The 11519-nt window shown below is 35.4% G+C and overlaps 1 protein-coding gene across 1 annotated transcript; it reads left to right on the forward strand.

The window, feature by feature from the left end:
• Positions 1 to 5014: 5014 nt before the first annotated feature.
• On the forward strand, positions 5015 to 9791 carry LOC143244414 (uncharacterized). Its single transcript, XM_076489029.1, has 3 exons — positions 5015 to 5167; positions 6622 to 6697; positions 8274 to 9791. Exons 2-3 carry the CDS (start codon positions 6631 to 6633, stop codon positions 9425 to 9427), a joined length of 1221 nt encoding a protein of 406 aa, XP_076345144.1. The 5' UTR covers positions 5015 to 5167; positions 6622 to 6630; the 3' UTR covers positions 9428 to 9791.
• The last annotated feature ends 1728 nt before the right edge of the window (positions 9792 to 11519 follow it).

Genomic DNA, 11519 nt, shown 5'->3' on the forward strand with positions numbered 1-11519 from the left:
TTTCTAGCTCTGGTGATTTGTTTGTTTGTTTGTTTTGAATTTCGGCCAAAGCTACACAAGGACTATCTGAGCTACTCGTATTTAATTTAGCAATGTAAGACTAGAGGGAAGGCAGCTAGTCATCACCACCCACAACCAACCGTTTGGTTACTCCTTTACCAACTAATAGTGGGATTGATCGTAATATTATTACGCCCCTACGGCTGAAAGGGCAAGATGTTTGGTGTGACCCTCAGATTACGAGTCGAGCGCCCTAACCACCTGGCCATGCCTGGCCCGGTTCTGATGGTCATTCAAAAATTCCCTCTGTTAAATATAATACAAAAATAATCATAACTTCAAAGCAACAGTAAAAAGAAAAAATACTGATATTTGGATTAACTATAAGAAATGGTTGTTTCCTAATTCGAGTTATGAAGAAAGTATGAAAATATGATAAAAACAAAGAACTGAGAGAATGTTAACCTGTCGATAATTTGTGAGAAGTTCGTTTATATTTACGACGGAGGACTGGAAACGATGTATACATTTGTAATTTTGATACTGTTACTGCTTTTTGTTTAATCCTGTATATTTTTTTATCATTATTCAACACTTATATGTCGTTGTTCCTAGATAAATGTACGTATTTCTATTTAATTAAAGTGACAGCCATTACGAAGCACTGGTCCAGTGGTTGGCTTGTCGGAGTAAGGATATGTAGGTTCTTCTTTCGTATCCTATTAACACGCACGCACACACACACATAAAAGGGGGGGGGAAACAGGCTTCGCGCTTTAGGGCCATGGGTGGGATAGAAGGGTGAAGTTAAATTCCATTATTCTGCCAGACAAGAGTAGCCTAGGGGTTAGGGATGGTTGCTGGTGGCTCGCTACTTTTTATTAGTTTAGAATATGGACGAATAGCACAGATAATTCTTGTGTAGCCTTGCGCGAATATCCGAGAACAAAGAAACAAACAACAATAAAAACTGGATATATTTACGTTGGCTCATTGACTAAAAAAACAAACAGAAATGTCTTTACTATGTATATATTTCTACAATAATCATACATAGTAAATTCCTATGCTTAAGATATACCGAATTAGGCCTCATTAGGTCTGGAAGGTTTGGTTTGTTTTCAATTTCGCGCAAAGCTATACAAGGGCTATCTGCGCTAGCCGTCCCTAATTTACCAGTTTAAGACTAGAGAGAAGGTAGCTAGTCATCACCACCCACCGCCAACTATTGGGCTACTCTTTTACTAACAAATACGGGATTCACCATTACTTTATAACGCCCCCACGGCTGAATGGAGAGCATGTTTGGTGTGACTGAGATTCGAACCAGTGACCCTCGGATTACGAGTCGAGTGCCTTAACCACCTGGCCATGCCGGGCCGTCAGGAATCTAAACTGAACAAAATAATGATGCATCTTTAGCGATTTTTTTTTAATTATAGATCAAATGTACTTTTTAACTCAACGTTTAACATGAATTTCCATTACGATTTTCATGAAATAATTAAACATAATTCTCAAATATTTAACTAGCGCAAAGCCTTTTTGAACCTTATTTTGCCTTGTTCTCTGCTATTCATCAATTGAAGGTTAAAGGTCTGAACAATTAGTATGGTACAGATACGAAGTGGAATACGAAATTAACTGTCAATAGAATTTGGTTGAATCAGATTTAATTTGATTTACACCTTTGAGGTCTTAAAACAATCGGATTAAACAAACCAGTTATTTAGGACCTGAGGTACGAATGTTTCTCAGAGAAGACACAGAAAAATGTAAAAACTATATTCTCCTGGTGACCATTGGTAGGTCAGCACTTATAACATTAAAATCCGGGGTCTCGCGGTGAAAAGGTGTGGCTTTGCACTGAAACAAACAATCAATCCTCAGGAACGAGTACATATTTATGAATGGTACTCAGGAAAAACAAAGCATTAAAACTTTTAAGTTCCAATTTCTTTTTCTTCTCTCATTTCACATTATAAGATAAAAATCGATTGAACTGGTGTTCTTATCAGATAAATAACGTTACTCATTTTATTTTCATATCTAAAAACATTTAGCTTGGCAACAAAGTATCATTAGCAGTATGATTTGAGGGTTAATGTCTGGTCCATCGAATAGGCTTAGAAATAATTATAATAAAAAATCTCATAGCTCATATTCTTTTCTAACACAAGATGGCCTTGGGTTTTTTGAAAGTTCATTCTTCAAACGACCGGTTTTGATTCTGATATAAAATTCAACTAAATGTATGAGTGAGTTAGGACAGTGCCGTTATGCCTGTCTGCAATACTTCCTTGCAACTACTTTTTTAGAACAAGTTATAGCCGAGGAGTCAACCACCCTTCTACTTGCCATCAACAAAACTTTGTTGTTTTTTCGGACAGGCGGCCTTAGGACTTTCAGAGAAGCTATTCAGTAATAACATATCTCATTTTCAAATGAAGGTATGTAATACGAGAAAACCCTAAGATCCAGAATAAAGTAAGCTGAAACGATTTTTAACATGCCATTGTTCTTTTTTTTCAAGTTCTTTCCAGAAGTTAAGTTTGAAGTTAAGCACAAAGCTAAACAATAGGAGCTCTGCTCGTCACAGGTACCGAAACCAGGTTTCTAGCGTTTTAAGTCCATAGATATGCCGCTGTTTCACTGGGGGCGCTGAAAAGCATCTTAACATGTTGTTGTTTTTTTCTTAGTTCTTCCCAGAAAAAAAAGCAAGAACGCAGTATGTTAAACAAATATAAAGCTTACTAACCAATGACGCTTGCATTTAATTGGATAAACTATTATTTAAACCAATCATTTTTTTCCTAATCTCTTTACCAGGTGTTTATAAATATCTTCAGTTAAATTAATTTTGTACGTAGCCACGTGGAAAAATTTTATATTTAGATTTCGGAGCTGGCGAACTGTTTTTGAATATTCCTCAAATTCTAAACCTTGGATGCGTTATAAGAGTAACAGTCAATCACTTAGCAGGGTGGTGCTGTCTGGCTTGTGGTCAATAGTTGAAAAATTAAAGATAACAGTGGAACTTTGCCACAAATATGAAATACAAAACATTCATTTTTCTGGTCAGTGTAAACAAAAAATGCTGTACCCATTCAAACAACCCACCATAAAACTCTACACATTCAACGAAAAGATGTATGTATGGGTTACAAAGTATAACAAGCTACTATATTTTGATATTGAAGGATCAATGGTCCTATCTAAGGAGAGAAGACTCAATCAGTTGGAAGTAACAATGAATGTTCTTTTTTAATTATAAACTGACCGAAATATGCGATTTTTAGCAGCGACATAATAGCTTTTAGAACGGCTCTTAGTTTTTTTTGTTTTTATTAAATACAGACCTTTAACTCCCATCTACGTCATCTCTTTACCAACTTAAGTTCTAATTATAGTTTTGGACTCAGGAGGTCAAGCCATTTCAACTGATGCATTTGATCATGCTCAATACCTCATACATTAATTTACTCTAATTCTGTCTAAAAGAATTTTTAATTTGAAGATAGACGCTGCTAGAAGTCCTGATGAGTAATAAAAATAAATTTGGCATATGTGTGCCCTACACTTGGTATTGCTGGCACACAAAAATATAGCTAATGAAATAAGAGAAGAAAAACAAAAAACAAATTCTCAAAAATTAGTTTACTGTAATTCTACCTAAAAAAATCTCAAGTGTCGCGGCTATTGAGGATTCCTTCTTATTTTTTTATTTTTAGTTGTTTTGCAGTTTACTAAATAACACGGAATAACCTAACGGAAGAGCCATTAACTAACAAATAAATGAATTTGGTTGATTATGTTAAAGCATCAACGTTTGATATCGGTTAAATGTCGATTTCAATAAACTAAGCATTCAAAGGTTTATATTAAACTAAAATTTTGGTGTTTAGGAAATGTTTCTCTTTTCTGTCGTGGAGACAGAAAAAAACTCAAATTATTTGGTAACCAGTTTTACGTGCCTTAATAATATATATTTAGCAAAATTATTTCAATCAGTGGTGCTTAATCTATATCCACCTACCCAATGTTTACAGGTGCTTTCATTAATACTTAATGATATGCTGTTGTGGTTTTAGCGCAAAAATACACAATGAGCTATTTACAATATGTTAACTGCGCGGAATCGAACACCGAATGTTTAGCTACGTAGACTTACTGTTGACCTAGCGGGTAAGACGATAATCCTGTTTGTTTGTTGTTATTTTTTTAAACTTAAAAATATCCTAATACCAACGTTTCCTAGGGTAAACATCCATTTAAAAGTAACTACTTGATTCTTTAAGGCATGTATTTTTGTTTTGGAGCAAAGCCAAGTTAGGCTATTATTTTCTATGTTCGTAAACTTACTGCTGTTCCACTGAGGGACAACTATGATATTTAAATAGCTATTAAGTCCTCTTTAATATGTAAAATAGGCAATGATTCAATTATCATTGGATTTGCATTCTTGGAGTGTGCCACTGATGTATTCATCACAGTTCCTCGTTTTCTCTTCAAGAAAACATTTTTGAACACATATCAACTATAAATTGTCAGCGCGTCGAGTGCATAAGAACGTTAGAATACCATGTAAGGAAGAGAAAGATATTTATTTGGAATTCAATTAACATTTTTGTCTGGCGCCGAAAATCCGTTCTTCAGTGGACCTTCGGTGCGTTCACCTGAACTGTCATTACCTGTCGGCTGGGGGCTCCTCTGTTCATTCCGTTGACCCTCGTCCCCAGCGAAACAAACAAGATACATTATACGTATAGTCTGGTTCGTGAATATAGGGTTCACCCGAAGTATAAATATAAAGTGTTTTTTTTTTCTATTTTGTATCTATGCGAATAGATAATAGTAGCAATAGTACTGTTAAAACACATAACGTAACAGGTAAACATGTTACGGATCGCTAAGCGGTTAATTATACGGTTTAGTAGAATCCGTTTCAGGTGAACTTTACTATAGAAGATGACCACCTCTCAGGAGAAATTTTCCGAACAAGGGAGCACAAAGCAGATTTAGTGGATTCTAGGAGAGCTTGCCGCACGAGAAAATGGGAAGGCGGAGCTACCTGAAGATTCCAAATAAATAGAGAGATCTTTTCAACAGAGTACCATTCTTCGCTGACAGGTGGGGCTTTTGAAAGTCTAGAGTACTGCATATAAAGGTAGGTCAAAGGATGTTTTAGCTTTAGAGAACAGGAGGTAATCCGTATGTCTTAGTTTTCAATTAATATTGGCATACATTTTTAAGGCTGCTTTAGGCGAATTAATTACGGGATAAGATTCGACCAATTTCTGGTCATTAAGGTGTTTCTTTCCATAACAAATCGTAGTTCAGTCTCTAAACATTCAAATGACTGGACATATATCACTAATCCTAGTTGATGTTTACAATATTTAAATCTTGATGTGTTAGGTGATTTGATTCGTACTTTAATTTATTACGAGAATATAACATTAACACATGCTCATTCCATAAAACACGTAAACCACAAATAAAACCAGGGTACAAGTTACATAACGATGAATGTGATGTATTACAGTAAAACATCACACAAATTAATGTAAAAATTATTTATACACGGATAAGACTTGTAGGAATTTAAAAGAAAACAACTAAAGAAAAACATGTAATGCACGTGTCATCCTAAAATTAGAATGATTTCTCATGTCACGTATGAAATTCTCGTGATGGCTTAGTGTTCAGCTTCAGTGTTTTGTAGTGTCATGAATGTGAGTGACTTGCCGAAATTCAAACACTTTGATTTCATAAGGGCTTAAGTTTGTTTTTCCAGTAGAACATCACACGAATTCACGTTATGGGATAGACTGTTTATAAGATTTTGTTTCAGGTCTGATATAAAACTAGAATTTGGATTTAAAAATTACCAGCACACACACACCGCTGTTTCTCTTCGATTGGTTGTAAGGCAGTTTTAAACGTAAGACGTTCAGGACTTAAGTGACCGTTTTCTACTCCTTGTTTTAAAATCAAATTTTAATACAACACAAAGTTTGACGACAAGTGTTAAGCCTGAATATAGTGCATTCTTACTGCTGTATAGATTATTTCTTCAAATGTTTTTTTGTATCTATAAGGTTATTTTTCCTTCGCAGTAATCATTTGACACATTTGATCATTCGTGTAATTATTTAATATAGAAATAAATGAACAATGAAATATTACACCTACATTTATAGACGCCATAGCTGATTTACGATATATGTATGTATACATATCTTTCAAGTGTGATTTTTTTAAATGCTTTTAAATATAAATCTATTCTGGATCTTGTCTCTATTAAATTATCAGATGAAAATCAACGATACGAACCACCAGATGCTATAGCAGGTCTTTAACATTACAACCATGAATGTTTTAAACTACTTGTTAAACGTACTAAACCTAAATTTTAAACTACTTTTTAAATACACTAAACCCACATGTTGTAAGATACTCCTTAAACACATCAAACCCGAATGTTTTAAAGTACTGATCAAATACATCAAACCTAACAGTTTTAGACAAGTTATTGAAAGTTTCGTAGCAGAGTAATAACAGAAACTAACAGATAGGATATGAATTGAGTAAAATGACGAGTTTCTCCTGTATTTTCAGGTTTTAACAATGGAAAGATTTCCGTGTTTGTGTCTTCTGGTTTTGCTGTTTACGCTGGTTCCATCTTGCGAGAATGGTGAGTAAACGATCAGTAAGAACTAGCAGACACCAAGTCAGCAGCAATACTGTTTTTAACGTTACTTTTATTTTTAAGTAAGAACTAACAGACACCAAGTCAGCATCAATACTGTTTTTAACGTTACTTTTAATATTAAGGGAACGAATTGAATGAACGGTTATCGTTTAGTAATCTCGTATCGCGTGGATTAAAAAGCAAGATTAAGTTTATGACTATAATCCCTCTACTGGTCAAGCAAGACTATTTAGATTTTAACAGCAAGATTTCTGAAAGAAGGATAAAACTGTTAGATTAAATAGCTTACAATTGTCCAAGTACCGTCTATTAATTTTTATAACATAAAAACAGATAATTTGCAGTCATGAAGCATGGAGACAAATGTTAATTTTAAAACATACGGACAGACATTTAGCTATTAAAATAAACAGACAAACAAGTGAATTTGAAAACGTATGAACAAACGTGGATTTTGAAACACGCAGATATATGGACTTTAAAACTTTAAGTTAAACACTTGGAACTTGAAACAAGCTGAGAAACGACTGAATTTATTATTTTATTTCTTAACTTTATTCGCAGAAAAAGGCCCTTTGTTAGGTCAGCGGGTGGTCTACGGACTCACAGGGTTAAAATCCGGGGTTCAGTTCTTTACGGCGGACAGGGCGCAGAATGTGTAGCTTTGCCCTGAAAACAAAACAACAACGTTAGAAGAAGAGATTAAAAGCCGTAAAATAATTAATAAAATAGAGACGATTGGATGTTTTATAAAGTTTCCGTCGTTTCTTTAGTGATAGAAGTAAAGATTACAAAAACACTTTAGTTAATGTAAAGTATTAATGACTAAGTGAATCGATATGAAAGTTGAGTTTCAATGTTTTTAATTCTTTAAAATAACTTTTAAAAAGTTATATGAAAGATAGAATGAAAGCTTAATTTGTCATATATACATCACACTATAATGGATCTCTTGCTTATATGATAATGGAAATACTTTTTTATTACGCGATGTGCAAACCCCCAACTTGGCAAAATTTTTATACTGTGTGCATGTAGAGTTGCAACATGAGTCACAATTTTCCTGTTCCACCTCAGTTCTCGTCACAGAGACCTTTATTTTTCTCGATTCTCAAGGTGCACATATTGTGTCATTAATAAGTCACCCGTGGATCTAATGCACTAGCGCCACGGGAAATCGACTAGCATTACTTAATACCAGTTCTCAAGATATTAATTTTAGATTAAAATTGTTACAGATTTTAACTCCGAAGATTAAAACTAGACTTTGACTACCATATTAACCAGTAGAGAGCAACACCTGTATAAAAAAAATTGTGTCTGGCTCACCATAGTAGAATTCAAATGCTCTTTAGCATGTCAATGGTTTGATTAGGAAACAGAAACTATCACCGTACACTTCAATATTTTGTGTAGTGTCTCAAGATGGAAATACTTCGTGTTAAGGAAACTTAAATAAGTTCTGGACTAAAGTTAGCCTGTGGACAGATGTCACAAGTGTAAGTGAATATGTTGCTAGTCTTAATGTATTTAAGACGTCTTTTTCATTTGTTTATAGCGTCTCTGAACCGACCTGGGAACTACCAAGGAACCACTACTGTAGAAGATTTAAGTAAAGTGGAGGACACAGAAGCGAAAGTTGAAGATATTCAGCCTTCAACTGTTCCTGAGAATGCAGACAACAAAGACATTCCCCATGTTGAAGAACCTAAGAAAGAGGAAGCTCAAAGTGTTCCCGAAACTAATAAAGATAGCGAACCTGTAGTAGAAACAGCTCCCGAGGAGGAAAAGAAAGAAGTCATAAATGTCTCTGAAACAGAAGAGAAAACCACAGGAACAGAGGTTGCCAACAAAGAAGTCAGTAAAGATATTCCATCCCAGGAAACTAGCAAAACTAACAACGAGGAACAACCAGTAGAACCAATAAATAAGGAGTCAGAAGAAAAACAAACAGTTGAGGAACAACCAACACAAGGAGAGCCAGTAGAATCAGTCAAAGAGCAAACAGCAGAAGAAACGACAGTGGTAAACGAGGTAGAGGACAAAATCCCAACAGAACAAACCACCCAACTAACACAACAGCAAAACTCTCCGGAGGAACAACCAGCAGTGAAAGAGGAACAACCAGCAGACGAAAAGTTAAAAGAAGTTGTAGCAAAAGAAAGAAAGCTAGACGATGAAAAAATACCAGAAGAAAGTATATCTTTAGAAGAAGATCATACATTAGAAGAAGTAAAACAATCAGCAGAAGGGCAACAAGAAATAGAAAAACATCCAGAAGAGCAAGAATACAAACCAGAAGAACAACGAGAACAGGCAGAACCAGAGGAGGATCAACAAGATATACAACAAAATAAAGATGGAGATGTACAAGAAGTAGTAGAAAATCCAGAAGTAAAACCAGTAGAAGAACGAAAACCGGAAGAAGAAAAACAGACAGAAATCGAAGTAAAACCAGAAGTCGTAATAAAACCGGAAGAAGAAAAACAGACAGAAACTGAAGTAAAGCCAGAAGTCGTAGTAAAACCGGAAGAAGAAAAACAGACAGAAACTGAAGTAAAGCCAGAAGTCGTAGTAAAATCGGAAGAAGAAAAACAGACAGAAACTGAAGTAAAGCCAGAAGTAGAACAAGCACCGGAGGAAGAAAAGCCAGAAGAAGGAGAAGAAGAACAAGCACCAGAGGAAGGACAGCAAAAAGAAGAAAACAATTAAAGATGACAAAAAGGACTACAGCAAAGCTCTTGACAAAAATAGTAGTATAACATGATTCCGGTGTCGAAGCACAAAGTTGATCCGTGAAACACTGCTAGATCTACTTTCTGTTTGTTTTGGTTTTTCCCAGGTTTGTAATTTGTGATTTAGAATTATGTTCGCTGGCTCTGAACAATATTGTGAGTGCATGTCATTAGTGCAATGAGTCCCCGCTGGAGGTGTACAGTTATGTTGGACAATACTATCTTTTACATCTCGTTTCGTTGTTATCCTTTCATTTTTTACTTTGCTTGATTTGTTTGAAAAGCAGCAATTGGATTCTTCATTTTATTTCCCGGTGTTAAATAAAACAGGTTGAAGCTTATCTCGAGCATTCTCACGTGAATATCACGAAATCATTATAATGAGCATGAAAAAAATCGAAACGAATTTTATATATATATTATTTTTTTCTTAAATGTAGATCTGATGTTCAGTGCCCAAAGTGCAATAGTTGGGGTTTAAAAATGTGGTGGTTGTTTTAAATGAATAATAAATTTTTTTTGCTCGTTCTTACTGTGTATTTGTGATTTCGATCGGATTAAAATATGACTTGGCATATAGAAGGCAATCGACTCGTAATCCGAGGGCCGCGGGTTCAAACCCCCTTTCCATCAAACATGCTCGCCCTTTCAATCACGAGGGCGCTATAATGTTACGATCAATCCCGCTAATTGTTGGTAAAAAGAGTAATCCAAGAACTGGCGGTGGTTGGTGTTAACTAACTACCTTCCCTCTAGTTATCCCCACTCACATTAAACATGCTCGCCCTTTCAGCCGTGGGAACATTATAATGTGACGGTCAATCCCACTATTCGTTGGTAAACGAGTAGCTCAAGATTTGGTGGTGGTGGGTGATGACTAGCTGCCTTTCCTCTAGTCTTACACTGTTAAATTAGCGCAGATAGCCCTCTTGTAGCTTTGCGCGAAATTCAAAACAAACCAAACCAGACCCTCCAATTATGACTGTTAAATTAGGAAAGGTCACCACAGGTGACCCTCGGGTAACTCTGCGTTAAACACAAAAAAATCAAATTACGTTTTATCAGCACTCAATACTTGTTATTCGGTGTCCCCCTGCTCCATCCTCGCCGTGACTTAATGACAAATCTGAAGGATTATAACGCTAGAAATTCGATTTCGATTCCCTCGGCGGGCACAGCACAAATAGCTCATTGTGTAGCCTTGTGCTAAACAACAAATAAACAGACAGTAAACGAATACTCGTGTACAAATTAAGTGTAAAATTATATTCCAAGAAAAACCTTACTAAAAGTCGTAAATTCCGCTAGGAGTTGATTTTAGCACGTGACAGATGGAAGAACACGGATCCTTCATTTATTAAAAACTAATGAAGATTTCTTTCACTTACAACCACTAGCAGCGATATCTAATCGTTTCCTTTGTTTACTGTATAGTAAAGTTACACAATATTTGTAGTGCCTGATAGGGTGATTCGAAGTCAGAATTTTAGTGTTGTAAGCCCGTAAACTTACCGTTGAATAACTGGAGGTCTCGACATTTAATAGAATAAAGCTATATTTACAAACATATTTAAAGCTAACTACATAAAATCAGCTTAATATAAGAAGAAATATTACCTTAGAGTACAATAAGTTTATTCAACACATTACATGTCTGTTAGTTTAACCACCAGAAGTTACTCGAGGGCTATCTACATTAACAGTGTAAGACTACAAGTCATCACCACCAACCCCCAACTCTTGGGCTACTCTTTTACCAACGAATAGTGGAATTGACCGTCACTTTATAACGCCTCCACGGCTGAAAGGTGTGATCGGGATTCGAACCCACGACCCTCGGATTCGGAGTCGAACGCCTTAACACACTTGGCCATGCCGGGGCTCGACCCTTAGTAGCATAAAACTATATTCTTATATATATGTATATACCAACTTACAATAAAAAGGGAAAATTGCCATGCAACATGATAAATTTATTTTGCACATTAAGTACCTATTAGCCATCCAGTAATAGGCGGCGTATAATCGATATTTAAAATCACTAATCTATATTTGTAAATACATTTAAG

Source organism: Tachypleus tridentatus, chromosome 2 (genome assembly GCF_004210375.1).
Source record: "Tachypleus tridentatus isolate NWPU-2018 chromosome 2, ASM421037v1, whole genome shotgun sequence".
In the NCBI taxonomy this organism is placed as follows: Eukaryota; Metazoa; Arthropoda; class Merostomata; order Xiphosura; family Limulidae; genus Tachypleus; species Tachypleus tridentatus.